This window comes from Muntiacus reevesi, chromosome 17 (assembly GCF_963930625.1).
Source record: "Muntiacus reevesi chromosome 17, mMunRee1.1, whole genome shotgun sequence".
Classification (NCBI taxonomy): domain Eukaryota; kingdom Metazoa; phylum Chordata; class Mammalia; order Artiodactyla; family Cervidae; genus Muntiacus; species Muntiacus reevesi.
In genome coordinates this window covers 49,900,125-49,916,530 of record NC_089265.1, presented here as the reverse complement: position 1 = coordinate 49,916,530, position 16,406 = coordinate 49,900,125, and the positions used below count along the sequence as shown (strand labels likewise).

At 33.9% G+C, this 16,406-nt stretch overlaps 1 protein-coding gene across 3 annotated transcripts in view; it reads right to left on the bottom strand.

The window, feature by feature from the left end:
* Positions 1-16,406, bottom strand: part of VPS13A (vacuolar protein sorting 13 homolog A) — a 253,920-nt gene that overhangs the window by 66,390 nt on the left and 171,124 nt on the right. For all 3 annotated transcript variants that reach the window (XR_010659536.1, XM_065908329.1, XM_065908328.1), the window contains exons 46-52: positions 11,615-11,718; positions 8,718-9,000; positions 6,325-6,720; positions 5,812-5,916; positions 5,546-5,692; positions 613-741; positions 55-188 (exon numbers count right to left, since the gene is read on the bottom strand). Coding sequence is in view for 2 of the 3 variants with exons in the window: in XM_065908329.1 (XP_065764401.1) it covers positions 55-188; positions 613-741; positions 5,546-5,692; positions 5,812-5,916; positions 6,325-6,720; positions 8,718-9,000; positions 11,615-11,718 (1,298 nt within the window). In the remaining variant the exon portion in view is untranslated. The remainder of the gene's footprint in view (positions 1-54; positions 189-612; positions 742-5,545; positions 5,693-5,811; positions 5,917-6,324; positions 6,721-8,717; positions 9,001-11,614; positions 11,719-16,406) is intronic.

Below are 16,406 nucleotides of genomic sequence, written 5' to 3'. Positions count from 1 at the left end.
TCACCTAGACTCTGCTAAAATCAGAGGACACTGTATCTGTAATAATCCTCTTACCTTTGCTTATACTGAATAATGTCATTCTTGGTGTGATTTATTAACAGAAATGTAGCGGCTCCATCACGATAATCTGAAAATGTAATAACTGTAGAATGCTCAGCCAAATTAACTTCTGCTATAATACCTCCAAGCTAGAAAAAAGGAAAAGAAAATATTCTCTCTAATGTGATCATTTCCAAAGAACACTAACCAGTAACATTTAATAATAAAACTACTCTTAACAATAAAACTGTTCTTAAAACTATAGCTAATACATTTTTTTTGATGATTTAGAAAGTAATTCAGGATTTTATACTGATTTTTAACTGAGAGAAAAACCATGACTCTCAGTTGTCATAGACAGATGGGTCAAATTCAAGATGTGGTTTATTCCAGGCACTGTAATTTTCTATGCAACAATTAAATTGTTTATGTCTCTTGTGTCCTTTTAAAACTTTTTCCCCTTTGCAAAGAGAAACATTCATTCATTTTTGGTAAAACAAACAAAAATCACTATTACAAAATTAGTAAGTATATATTAGCTTCTCTAATCACACACACACAAAAATCACTTACCTCATTGTCTAGACGCAGTAAAATACAACTTTCTTGCTTATTAAAATGTATCTTTTGGGGAGGGCTTTCACTTCTTTCAACTTGAATAAGAAGTTTATTAGAAGCATCCTCAGGCCAAAAGGGGATACACTAAAACACATATTATACATATTTATTTTTTTAAAAATGATTTCACCACGAAGACCTTTATCATTTTAATAAACCCATCAGAGTAGACTTAAAATAGTTTTAAATAAACCTCTGTCAACACTAGTCTGGTTACTGTACTGCTTAGCTATAAACTGTTGATTTTGAGATGCAGCGCCACTTGTGGGCACTTGGAACACAAACAGTCATGGGTAGTTAGTTGACGAGCTAAAATAATTAGAGTGCTGTGAAGAGATGTTAATGTGGTCCAGAGCTAGAGTCGGACTGAAAAGTAAGTAAACTGATCCAAAGTGATCAGTTTAAAATAGGGGAATGTTCTATTACAAAAAAATCACAATTGGGTTGTGGGTACCAGTAATTTAAGAAGTAGTCAAAGTACACACAAATGTTGAGTCAGGACAAATACTAAATCCAGAGTCTTGGAAGTCAAATAAGGATAAAACAAAAACAAAAATCAAGAGAAGTATCTAAAGTCTTAGAGCAGAGTAGAAAATAGGCTCAAAATCTTAAGAAACAACCTGGATATCAGTGATCTGGAGGCCAAACTAACAGAATAGGAGGAGTTAATGCACCTACAAAGAAGACAATAGGAGCTGGAAACAAAAGAGCTAAAAGAACAGGAAACAGAGACCTAGCCTTGTCTGCAAACTATTATGTAAACCAAGTCTTAGTGTGATAGGCTCCGACCAGGCTGGTAACACATAATTCAATGAGACCTATGAGATCGTCACCATATGACCCGAGGGCCATGTAGCAGAACCTTGATGTTAGTGCCAAGTGCCTTAGCTTGTTAAAGTCAGTTTTATTCAGTCATAAAAAATAATTAATGGAACTAGACATGGGACATGGTTAAGGCTGTAAGAGGCTGAGAAAATTCCCATTCAGGGCTTATTGCAACACTTATCTGGGAAAGTCATCTGGGAAACTTACCTGAGAAACTCAAAACAGTAACAATACTAAGCCAAGCATATTTCCCAGGAGGAACTAACAAGACTAAAAATTACATGCTCTCTGAAAACCCCCAAGCCTTGCTACTTCCTGGTAGACTTGGCTTTAAAATGTATGTTTTTATGTTTAGTAATATATGCTATACCTTTTCAAAGAGTTTTGGGCTCGACATCCTGAGACTAGAGAAAGTACCAAAATACTTGTCTTTTGTAGTGGAAAAAATATATATGTTTAACAAATCAATATAGCTGATAATCATAAATTGCATGTTAAGGTTGACTACTGTAAGCCAAAATTAAAATGTGAAGATTTTAAACTAGCAACAGAAATTTATCTTAAGAAAAGCTGGAATTGACAAAAGAGAAAGTAAAGTAAAAAATAATAAGCTGTTATGTTTGTAATTGCAATTACTGTAAACAGAATGAAGACAGATGCTACAGATTAAGTTTTTAAAAACAGAAGAGCTAATAATCTTACCTGCAACTGACATATAAGTCAAGACATAAAACTACTGTAAATGAAAGTATGGAAAAAAATATACCTAAAAAATATATAAAGTAAAACAAAGCTGGAATTATAATCTTATAATCTAGATATATGGAGAGTTCTATGTGGTAAAGAACTTGCCTGCCAAGGCAGGAGATGTAAGAGACACAGGTTTGATCCCTGGGTCAGGAAGATCCCCTGGAGGAGGGCATGGCAACCCACTCCAGTATTCTTGCCTGAAGAATTCCATACACAGAGTAGCCTGGCAAGCTACAGTCCATAGGTTTACAACGAGTTGGGCATGACTGAATCAAACACCTTAGCAAGCACACATGCACGACATCCAACAAACTAAGAATCCATGGACTCAAATGAGCACACATGAAGCATTTGCCAAAAAAATTCATATATTCATTCAACAAATATTTGCTGAAAGCCTACTGTGTTTAATCAGTGTTCAAACCCTCCAATAGCCCTCTCCATTTCACTCAGAGCAAAAGTTAAAATCCTTGTAATGGGTCTCAAAAGTTCTACAGAAATACTTTTTATCACTGGTAAGTCTAGTTCTCTCCTACTTTTCCCTCTCCAATAATACTGGCCTCTTTTGCTATCCCCATGCCAAATACTCTCTTACTTTAGATCATTGATCCTGAGCGATCCTTTGTCTTTAAAGCTCTTTCCCCAGATATCCATATTGCTGAGGGGTTCAGCAATTTATTTTCTTGGGCTCCAAAATCACTGCAGATGGTGACTGCAGCCATGAAATTAAAAAACCCTTGCTCCTTGGAAGAAAAGCTAAGACAAACCTAGACAGTATATTAAAAAGCAGAGACATTACTTTGCCGACAAAGGTCCACATAGTCAAATCTATGGTTTTTCCAGTAGTCATGTGTGGATGTGAGAGTTGGACTATAAAGAAAGCTGAGCGCAAAAGAATTGATGCTTTTGAACTGTGGTGCTGGAGAAGACCCTTGAGAGTCCCGTGGACGGCAAGGAGATCCAACCAGTCCATCCTAAAGGAGATCAGTCATGAATATTCATTGGAAAGACTAATGCTGAAGCTCAAATGCTTTGGCCACCTGACGTGAAAAACTGACTCATTAGAAAAGACTCTGATGCTGAAAAAGATTGAGGGCAGGAGGAGAAGGGGACAACATATAATGAGATGGTTGGATGGCATCACCAACTCAACGGACATGGGTTTGGGTAAACTCCGGCAGTTAGTGATGGACAGGGAGGCCTGGTATGCTGTGGTTCACAGGGTCGCAAAGAGTCAGGACACAACTGAGCAACTGAATTGAACTGAACTTAATCAGTTATTTCTGTATCTGGCAGCTGAGCTGGAAGCTCTTGACAAGCATACCTGTCACATTTTCTTTAGTATGTGTGTGCTCAGTCATGGCTGACTCTTTGAGATCCCATGGACTATAGGCTGCCAGGATCCTCTCTCCATGGAATTTTCCTCTCAAGAATACTGGAGTGGGTTGCCATTTCCTACTCCAAGGAATCTTTCCAACCCAGGGATCGAAGTTGCATCCCTTATGTCTCCTGCATTGGCAGACAGATTCTTTACCACTGTGCCACCTGGGAAGCCCTGCAACATTTTTTCCACATCTGTTCAAATGTGACCTCCACAACTCTTATCCTTGACCACATTATGTAAAATTACAGCCCACTCCTTGCATATTAGAACTCAAAGTACCTCCTAGCCTGCCTTATTTCCTTTTTCTCTATTAGACTTGTCACCTTTAAATATACTATGTATTTTACTTATTGACTATGGCATTATCAATTTAATGCTTCCCCCAAGCTCCCATTGAAATGTAAACTATACAGGACAGGGACTTGCGGTTTTGGTAAAATATGGCACAAAAAGAGTACACAATAAATATTTGTTGAAAAAATAAATGAACAGGCAAACATGAAAAAAGATACAACTTCTAAAAATGAGAAATATAATTATTCAAATAAAAAACTCACTTGAAGGTTCAAAGAGCATACATACAGACACACTGTATGATATATACAGTAAAAAGTGTAAATTATGAAAACTACATATGCAGAATTTACCCAAAATAAGGGAAAGAGTTATACAGATAGAAAATGTAAAAAAAAAAAAAAATAGTAAGATATATGGAACAGAGAATATAAAGTGAAAGTGAAAGTCGCTCAGTCATGTCCGACTCTTTATGACCCCAAGGACTATTCAGCCCATGGAATTCTCCAGGCCAGAATACTGGAGTAGGCAGCCTTTCCCTTCTCCAGGGGATCTTCCCAACCCAGGGATCGAACCCAGGTGGTCTAGAATAAATATGCTCAAAGATCCAGAAGGAAGAAACAGGAGTATTTAAGAATGGCAGTATTTAAAAACATAATCACTGCAAATTTTACAGAAGGTATGAAATAATCTATAGACCTAGGAATAAAGTATTTCAAGCAGGATACAGAAAAAGAACCCACATGCAGATAAATAGCTGTAAGACTGCAAAACAAAGACAAAGAGAACTCCACAAAGGCAGGAGAGAAAAAGATAACTTCCAAAGAAATGACAGATTCACAGCAGAATTTTCAACAAAAATGGAACCCAGAATATAGTAAATGCTACAACATGTTGAAAAAAAAAACAGGAATTATCAAGAAAAATTATCATAAAGGAAAGATGATGATTAAAACTTTTATGGATAAACAAAAACTGATGGTATTTACCGCCAACAAGCTCAAAAGGAAATGCTAAAGGATGTAACTCAAGAATAATGAATGATTATAGAGGATAGCTTCAAAACAAAAAGGCATAATGAATAAAAATAGCAAATACTTCTCTTATAATCATAACATACTTAGAACAAAATTTCTTCAGAAGTAAAATATTCTATTAACTTCAGGTAGTCTTTCAGAAAGTTCTTATCCACACACCTAACAACTACAGATAGAGCAGAATCAAAATCTCATTCCTAAAACACTACTGTCTTTTTAAAGTAATTAGCTTAATCTACTCTATAAAGGCATTTCTAAAATCTTCCCGAAGAGAATAAATTTACCAATTTATCTTCATCAGTTTGCTGTATTGATACTTTATCCCATCTTCTACTGTTATATTTAACCCCATCTAGTTAGTGTCAGCCTCTTTTACAAAACAATGCATTCCTAGATGACAATATTCAGGCTTAAATAATTAAATAAATCATTTATCTGGTTTATTCTGGTACAAATAAATACTCAAAATGTTCATGGAAGTGAAACAAAATTGGGAGGTGGGGGTGGATGGATAAAACACTACATAGTGATTTCAGGTATCCAACTTCAAGAAAAAACAAACATTGAAAGAGGTATATATTGAAATTCATTTACCCACCTGCTCCAAATCAAGAGCGAGCCATTTATCATTTCCCTCTTCAGCCACTGATATATGATATTTGCTTTTGTTTTTAATCAAAAAAAAGGGGGTAAATGTGACAATTCTGGTAATGTTAAAACTGCTAAGGTCTATAGTGACACCAACCTACGGGGAAAAAAAAGTAACATTTCAAAAACTATTACAGTATCATAACATTCTTATAAAAACTAAGTACTTAACAGAGCTTAAATAAAAGTTTCCAGATGAGCACAGAATGAACTCACTTGATATTCCATTTTTGGGCCTTTACATTTAACAGCTCCATGACTACCAACTGTATCAATTGAAAATTGATCTGACAATTCACTATCAGTTACCATAAGCTGAACCTAGAAAAAAATATTTCAAATATATTAGTATTTAGGTACCTTTAAAAATTCCTACCTAAGTTGATATATTTTTTTGCTTTTTAGCCTAAACTATTGCTATATTCTGTAGAAAGGAATGGCAACCCACTCCAGCATTCTTGCCTGGAGAATTCCATGGAGAGAGGAGCCTGGCGGGCCACAGTCCATGGGGTCGCAGAGTCAGAAATGACTGAGCGACTAACACTACTACTACTAATGTTATATTATTAATGCACTGAAACTTTTCCAATACTAAATTCCAATCTTTCTAACCTCAAATATTTCACAAATGTTATTTCTACCTGCTTCATATTTTATTTTTCAAAACAAACTAAAAATGAGTGATAGTAGCTAAAGAAGAATGAAATTTAAAAAAAAAACTTCACATACCTTATTGTTATTGAAAAAGTGCTTTGGCTGAAATGAAAAGAGAACTGGCTTTTTATAATTAGGTGGATGCTTTCGATGAATTCCATCTGCTTTATACTGTAACATTCGACCAGTTTTATTAACCATCCAATAAGGACTATGAAATGCCATAACAGTCTGGCCAGTATTATAAGTCACATGGACAGCAATATCTAAATCAGTCTTTTCTATTTCTGTAACACAAGTAAAACTGATGAAATTAATATCTTGTTGATTAGGTTTTATATGATATTCACTTTTCCAATCATGATTAAGATAGTCAAGTAATTTTAAATGTAGCCTGGCTTTATCCACCTGTACAGTACAAAGCTGGGCTGAACGGCCTTCATGTAGAGTAAAAACTCTATGTTCAATCCCCTGTAATAAAAAAAAATACAGTCAATTTTTAATGTTTCAGAACAATATGCTAAAATATTCTACTTAATGATTTTGAATGCTATACAAAATATTTTTGAAATACTTCTGTCAGAAAAAGTCAAAAGACTTATGTTCAAGTTCTAACTCTGTCAACTGTGTAAACTTCTATAAAGCACTTGAGTTACTGTATTTTTAAAAAGGTCTAAATGATCTACTTCAAAGGACTATTGTGAAAGTAAAATTAAATAATATAATGAGAAATTCTGCTGGCAATAATGAAGACTATAAAACACTATAATTAGTAAAAATAAATCTTATCTATTAAAACTAGTGATTTTAGTTGTGAAAAGTACAAAATAATGAAAACTGTATGTAATCCAAAATAAGCAATCCCTACCAACTCCCATTCTTGATTTTTAACAAACTCTCATAACCCATTTCCCATAAGTGTTTATACTGCATCTGACAAAACTCTCAAAACTGTTTATTTCTCTCCATCCACACCTGCATTACCTTAGTTCATGTCACTGTAACTCCTCCTTTTAAAAGTCTCCTAGCTGCTCTTAACTCCTCTAAGCCCTTCTCCATACCACAGGTAAACTTATCTTTCTAAAAATTGATCATCTCTTTTGAAAACTAGCAAACAGAATGTTACCCCTAAAAGCATCAAGTTAAAAGTTCTATTAAAATGGAACAGATAGCCCATCTGGGTATTCCACCTGTTTTTCTAGCATCTCTAATCTGGTTCCCTCCTGTTGTTATAACATAGGAACCTCTTCATCTTAAGACTTTAAATTACTTAAAGCAAAAACAATGTAAGTTTATCAATACCTGACATGTTCCACAAAATAGAATAGTGGTGCTGGTGGTGCTAGAGAGGTTGACCAGCAGAAACCACATGCCTGTCACGCACTGTGCTAAGTCCTTTACTACATTACTTGATTTTCCCCATATCCCAGACATGAAAGTTTTATTACCATCACTCTTTATAAGATAGGACGAATGATTTAGAAAGACAATATAACTCACCTAAAGACCCAGGGCTAGTAAGTGATAGAGCTAAGATTCAATCTCAAATCTATCTGACAGTAAAGAGTTATTTAATTCTTAACCACTATTTTCATTGCCAACTATATGGAAAATAGATATTCTTAAACCATAGATGTGTTAACTCCCTCACTCCGAAAAAATAATTTGACAGAAAAGTATAAACACATAGTAAATTCCAATCATTAATAACAGACTCCAACAAAACAAATAATAGATTACAATGAAGAACTACTTTGTTATATATGACAAGCAGTGGTAAATGGAATATTTACTTAAAATCCTAAGATGGAGAGATTCTTATTATAGCAACAGGAAGGAATCAGATGTAATCTCTTAAAACAAAGAGCATTTAAAGGAAAAAGCATTTTTATAGGCATAAAATCCTTTTAGAACCCTAAAGGTACAAGAATAATATAATGTAGCAGGTTTTAAGTCTAGTAGTAGTATTTTCATACTAATTCTCAAACTTGTTTGAAAAGTTAGTATCCATCTTTTAAAAATATGTAAAATATACATGCATAGAAAAGACTGAAAAATATATTTTAGAACTGAAATGATATCTTCATCAGAAGTGCTACCTTCAGATAATGTGATTACAGACAATCTACCTCTATTTTCTAAAATTTTCTATAGGAGTATCTAGTACTTTGATTTTTAAAATGGAGTATCTAGTACTTTCATGATTTTTAAAATGGCATATCATAGTTGTACATATAAATTATATTCAACTTAGTAACCATAGCTCTAAGGTAAATGAATGGGAAAAAATTTTTTAATCTTTTATATAATATCATTGAAACATTTTCATATGAAGAAAATCTATACTGCTTGTTCACCAGTACTAAAATTTTGATTAGAATTTTAAAACACTGCTTTATTACTCATAATTTTAAATAACTAAAGCTACAAAATCAAAGACAAGAAGGCATTAAAAAATACCAGGTTACCTCTATGTAATAAGCAATTTTGTAAGGAAGAAGATTTCGGAGTAGAATAGGTGGCCACAAATGTATTATGTATGGTAAGTCCCAACGATCTTCTGAATACACTGACATATACGTCAAATTATCTTTTTCTGGGACTATATTAATGATAAATGGCTTCTTGGAAGGGTTTATAGGTCTACATTTCTTCTTGAAAGAAGTACCATCTTGTTTTATCATTTCTTCAAAGTCAATTCCTTCACACACTTGATAGTCTGCATCTTCTGGCTTCAGAGAAAGTAGTGATCTACATAAAAGATTAAACAAAATGCTTTAAAAGAAAACATAAATTATTTGGTTGCAGCTTTAGAACAGTGAAGTTATCTTTCTCCATATTACTGTAATAAATTTTTATATTTTCACATTCTTAGAGATAGGTAAGACAGATATACAGATACATATTTGCATTTTAACTCTCTGTAAAATAATGAAGTTATTTGGTTTTCAAAAGGAGAGTGTCTTTTTCTTTTACAAACCTGCTGTCTTAAAAGTATGTTTACAAGCTCATAACTGGTTTCTTGAAGAAAATACATTATCATACAGGTCACATATGCAACACACACACCTACAGATGTGACTTACACACTTAAAGAAGTTGTCTTTCCTGGATATGTGGTCCCAAGTACGTACCATGACTGAGTTCATGAACCAAAAATATATTTCTATCGAAAAATTAATCACCAGCTTTTCAAGGTTAATCAAATGAAGGCTTTCAATAGATACTTAACTTCACTGAGCAGGAGTAAGAACTGGCAACCCACTCCAGTATACTTGCCTGGAGAATCCCATGGACAGAGGAGCCTGGCGGACTATAGACCATGGGGTTGCAAAGAGTCGGACATGACTAAGCACCTAACGCTTTACCTTTATTGAAGTGTTGGACAGCATTGCAAAAGTTATTGCAGTGATTGCAAGAAGATATTGATATAAAGTATTGGATGTCACATATGATCGTTGGCTTCCCTGTTGGCTCAGAGAGTAAAGTGTCTGCCTGCAATGTGGAAGACCTTGGTTCGATCCCTGGGTCGGAAAGATCTCCTGGAGAAGGAAATGGCACTCCACTCCAGTACTCTTGCCTGGAAAATCCCATGGACGGAAAAGACTGGTAGGCTAGAGTCGATGGGGTCGCAAAGAGTTGGACACGACTGAGCGACTTGACTTCACTTATAATTGAATCTTATACTTAAACATCACATTCTTTGTTTACATTGCAACTGTACTTGGGTTTAACAATCTTTTTAAGTCTAAAGTGTGTCCAAGTATAAACACTGAAATGTTTCTATACTTGTAAAACTATAATTAGTGTGACTGTGACACTATCCCCTAATGTGTGACAACTGTCAATACTATCTCTAGCTATCATTATTTTCTTAAGCTCCATCCCCCAAATTTTACATATCTAATACATATTCTGAAATGATGCCCAATGGTGCCTTAAATGTGCTAGACTGAACTATGAACTCTCCATGTCCACCTCTCTGTATGTCTTTTTTTTTTCAAGAACTTTCAGCTACTGGCACTCTGGACTATAAAATAATATTAAACTCCTTTACCACCACCCCCCCTCCTTAGACTCGTAGAGTTACCTGTCAAATCAGTTACAGATTTAGCCATGTTTACCTCTACATTCTCTGCATTTCATTCTTTTTTTCATTCTTACTTCTAACACTTAAAAATAAAAGCTTAATTGTCTCTACATTAAACTAATGCCAACACACTCACATCCAGTTTATCAAGACATTTATTGGACCCATTACCACCAATGAGAAGGCAAAACTGAAAATGCACAAGTTAGTCAGTCTATCTTCTTAAAGAGATATCAATCACATGGGAAATGTAACATTAAAAGGTAACTACTGATTATAAGATACCTATAGGTACCAAAAAACAAAACAATTGTACACTGCAGACTGAGCATATGAAGCGATAGTTAACTTTCTAGACTGGCCGCAGAGTATTTTGCAGAGGTGACAATTTTCCTCAAAAACTTTCTAAAGGACAGAGCTGGATTAGAGAAATATGCAAAGTTAAAGTTTAAGAAATAAAGAGAAAACATGAGAGACAGATAATCAGCAAGAGGTTTTGAGTGAGAAGAACTGAATACTGAGGGACAGCTGAATGTGGATATTTGACTGCATGAGGGTCACATACAGTGTTCAAGAATGAACTGTATAGCTCTATTTACATTACAATTCTATCAATGAGCAATTAATAGATAAGTAGGCAGACAAAAGCTTCCCAGGTGGCTCAGTGATAAAGAATCCACCTGCCAAGCAGGAGACGTGGGTTTGATCCCCGGGTCAGGAAAATCCCCAGGAGAAGGAAATGGCAACCCATTCCAGTATTCTTGTCTGGAAAATTCCATGGACAGAGAAGCCTGGAGGGCTGCAGTCTATGGGGTTGCAAAGAGTTGGACATGATTTAGCAACTGAGCATGAGCACGTAGATAAAAAGACAAAATATTTCACATTTTCTAAAGAAATTTCTAAAAAATTAATTATAAAACACTTGAAAAGCAAAAATCACTTTATAATAGTATAATAAAATCTAGAAGGCACCAATCATGTTCAGTTAGAAATTTGTTAAAAATCATGAGTATACATGACTATGACTCTGACAATATTGCAAGCATGTAATCTGTATTTAGGAAAAGTAAAGATAATTTATATGTTATGCACATTAAATATTGTTACTTTAAAAATTTTAGGAATGCCGAAACTTAAATAAATTAAGAGATATGATATTAACAAAATAAATTTGATCACAGTTTGATAACTTAAAGATAGATATTACTACCAAATCATAAACTAAAATGTCTATAAGAGACCACAGGGCAAACAAAAAGATAAAGAAAAAATTACCGATAACATGCTAATGGTATGTTAAATTCACTTCCAGGTGAAGCTGTTCCCAATAACGTGTCTCCTCCATAAACAGAAAGTGGTATTGAAAAATGATTTCTAATCTGGGAAAGGAAAAATAACATTTAGTATCATTAATCTAAGACTCTAAAGACATATACAAAATATTCCATCTAAATATCACAACAAAGGAATTATCAGGCAATATTTTCCTCATATAAATTAGAAAAACAATTCAAACATGCAAATATCCATGCTAAAAAATAAAAAGGAAAGTTTCTACAGTTTTAGAGAAAAGGAATTTCAAAAACAAAACTTTAAAAAATCCTAGAAAAAAATAAGATAACATCTTCTTGACTGTGATACAGGAATAACTTTTACCTTAGACAAATACAGTAGAAAAAATTAATAAGAAAAATATGACATCAAAGTTTCAGATGCCTATATGATTACAGTACAAAAAAACCACTGTCTGGCAAATGTCTACTTTTTACATCATTGTTGTATGCTACTCATTGAATGAAAAAGGTATGTAAAGAGTATCTCATCCAGTGAGCTCCATACAACAGTGATGTAAATGATTAACATTATTTTGATTAATACACGTTATCAGATACAATTCTACTTGTATTTGTCTTTGGGACAGATAAAAACACATTGGTTAGTAACACTATTTTCTTATATTATTTCTATATCTTACTAAAATCTTCATATTTTAAAAATCATATCAATATATAAAATATGCTGAGTGCAAATTAAGTATTGATAAATACATAAACTTAATTAACTACATTATATTTTATTTCTAGATAAGCTTACTTATTTGAAAGAAGAGAAATATATTTTCATTTCTATGAAAGTACCTATAAGAAATTAAACATTAATATTTTACTATTTAATAAAATTAAAAAGTAATCAACAATAATGAGAGCAGCCTAACAGTCATCTTTTAATATAGTTCATTGTAAATGAAATGCTTCCCTGATGGCTCAGATGGTAAAGAGTCTGCCTGCAATGCAGGAAACACCGATTCACTCCCTGGGTCAGGAAGATTCCCTGGAGGAGGAAATGGCAACCCACTCCAGTATTCTTGCCTGGGAAATCCCATGAATAGATGAGCCTCATGAGCTAGTCCATGAGGTTGCAGAGTCAGACAGGAGTAAGCAACTTAACACCAAACTGGCGAATGTTACCAGAGATATGAAACGTGATATATGAGCAAATTTCATGCCTAACATCTTCAAACTGTACATATATATCAAAATTAAATGCTTATATATTGGGGCTTCCCTGGTGGCTCAGACAGTAAAGAATCTGCTTGCAATGCAAGAGACCCAGGTTTGATCCCCAGGTCAGGAAGATCCCCTGGAGGAGGAAATGGCAACTTACTCCAGTATCCTTGGCTGGAGAATCCCATGGACACAGCAGCCCACTGGGTTACAGTCCATGGGGTCACAAAGAGTCAGACATGACTGAGTGACATACTAACATTACATATTATTGTAAATCAAATAGAAGAGAAAGAATCTCTGCTTTCAGCCCCGATGGAACAATATAGGCTAGATATAACCTCCTAATATACTAGTAAACAAACAAAACACAGGGTGTTAAAAAATACACATGAAGTAATCATCTTTAAACAGTGGACAAAGAGCACAGAAAAGAAAGACCGGGGGTGGGGGAAGGGAGGAAGGAAGACAAAGAAGGAAAGGAAGAGAGAAACCCTACTAAGGTAAGCCCTAAGACTGTCTCCCCATCCTGCCACTCCGTCTTACTATCTTTACTAGGTGGTGAGAGTTCCAGATTACTGCGCAGAGAAGAAATCAAACAGAGCCCAGTCTGAGTAGAAGAGAGAGATATAAGAATGTGGGAGAGCCAACAGGCTTATCTAACAGCACACTGTATGAGAGAGGAGATAGCTATATGGAGAGGTAGAGCTGTAGACAAGGAACTCCTGAGACTCTAAGAGTTCAGGGGTATCTGGCACATGCCCATGAGTACACTAGGTAAGGCTCGGTAAAGATCCATTTGAAAGGGGGAGGCAGAACAATCTCTGCTGTTCATGCATAATTCCTTTTCTCACCAACCAAAGTGGCAAAATCTTGTTTAGTACAAAGGATATTGGTTCTATCCTTTATCAGCATGGCAAAATGAGCCCTAGACTACAGACTGCTTGAGCCTCACCTAAAAAGTTTTTAAACAAGCATTGGGAGGATCACTTTCCAACTCACATAACTGTATTGAAGAATTAAATTCAAGAATACATAAAGGAATACAAAGACATCTAAAGAACCTGACAAAGTAAAATTCACAATATTAAGCATCCAGAAAAAAATTATTAGACACACAAAAATTTAAAAATAACCCATAAAAATAGAAATTAACAAAATGAAACAAATCAGAAATGATACTCATGATCAAATTAGTAGACAAGAATATTAAAACACTTATATAACTATACTTGATATATTCAAAAGTTAGGGGAAAGATTAAAGATATATAAAAAGACATGGAAATTGTAAATAAAAATGCAAATTAAACTTCTAGACATAAAAATACAGTGGATGAGATTAAGACAGATGAGACATTGAAAAGAAATGTAAACTTAAAGACTTAACAATAGAAACTTAACATCAAGTCAGAAACATGGGGGTGGTGGAAAGCTGAAAGAAAAAGTGAACAGAGCATTAGAGAGCATAAGTTTAAACACTCTAATATCAGTACAAACCTGCTGTGGACCATGAAGATGAGAAGGGGAAGACAGAAATAAAATTTCTAAATCAATGGCAAAATTTTTTTCTAAAGTTGATGAAAACTATAAATCCATAAATTCAAGTACAAAAAAATATGAAACAAACTGGACTAAGATTAATCACAACCAAACTGCTTCAAACCAGTAATAAAGGGAAAAAAATCATACAATTATATAAAAATAAAATCACACATATCATAAAAGAGCAGAGAGCACACTCTGGTCAGAAACAATGTAATATAGTTGACAGTGGAATGACATTCTATGGAAAAAATAACTGTCAATCTAAATTTCTACAACCAGTGAAAATAACTTAAAACATAAAAGTGAAGTCAAAGCAAAAATACTTCATTGACAAATTTCATGAAACAACACATAATCACTAGAAGAGCTCACTCAAAAAGTGACAGATAATATGAAGAGCTTTTAGAGTGAAATTGTGGTTTAAAAACTTAACGTAAGAAAAACACTACCAGAAAACTCTAAACAAATACACCTCAAGAATATAAAAATTCTAAACATGAATTTAGCAAATCAATCAAACAGTACTTCATGAAGGTTAATACTCATGAGCAAATGAGATTTATCCTGGGAATGCAGGGTTGATTTAACATTAATGATCAATCATTATCAAATATAGTAATTAAAAAACAGTCAATGGTAATTCATTGTATTAACAATTTTTAAAAAAAGATTCAGTAGTAACAGGGAAATTTACAATGCCATATGTAAAATAGATAGCCAACGGGAATGAGCTGTATGGCCCAGGGAGCCCAAATGGGGGCTCTGTGAGACTCTAGGAGGTGGCGTGGGATGGGAGATGGGAGGGAGGCGTGGGAGGCAGGGGACATGGGTGTAGCTGATTCTTGTTGATGTGTGATAGAAAACCACAACATTCTGTAAAGCAATTATCCTTCAATTTCAAAAAATAAATAATGTGCCAAAAAAATTTTTTTTAATCCTCTCAGTAAAGACAGAAAATCTTCTGACAAAATCCAACATTCATTTTTGATAAAAACTCTCAGTAAACTAGGATCATGAACAAAAAAAGCTACAACTCAAAACACACTTAGTGGTGAAAGACCAAATACTTTTCCCCTAAGACTGGGAATAAGACAAAAACATCCACTGTCATAATTTCTATTCAAATTTGATTGGAGATTCTACCTAGTACAATAAACTAAACAAAATAAAATAAGACAATAAACATCCAGATTGGAAAGGAAGAGGAAAAATGTTTTTATCTGCAGGCATCGCAACTATCTATACATCTAGAAAAAAGCTACTAGAAAAAAATTATCCAGTAAGACTGCATAATACTAGTTAATACAAAAACAAAATGTACTTATACTAACAAGAAAAAAAGTCAAAAATTATTAAAAATGCTAATTTCATAAAAGTTTCTAAATAAAAACTGAAAACTCAAATCTAAAATTTAAATGGAAATGGAAAGGACTTAGCTAGCCAAACAATTTTGAAAAAGAACAAAGTGGGACAACTTGTACTACCTGATTTCAAGACTGAGGATAAAACAGTAATCAAGACAGAATGGTGCTGACATAAACAGATCAATGAAGCATATTAGAGACCTTACACAAAAAGATATGGTCAATTTATTTTTAACAAAAGTATCAAGGTAATTTAAGGGAAAAAGGATAATCTTGGTCAGAACAAATAGCCAAGTGAAAAAAATGAACCTCAACACTTACCTCATATCATATACAAAAATTCATGAAAATCAGCATGTGATATATACATAGAACAGATTACTACTCAACAACATGTAACTGTGTGCAACATTAAAACATGAAAACTGATACACACAAAATTTTCCTCAGTGACAGAGGTCAGACTCCATTCTGTATTTTATTCATTTATATAAAATTCTATATTGTATAACTAATGTACCACAAGTACATGTTAAGGAGATGCATGGGAATGGGGAAAAAGGGAATGAGGAAACTTTTGGGGTGATAAGTATGTTTGTTACTTGGATTGTGATGACAGTTTCATAAGTGTATTTTCTGTCAAAATTCATCA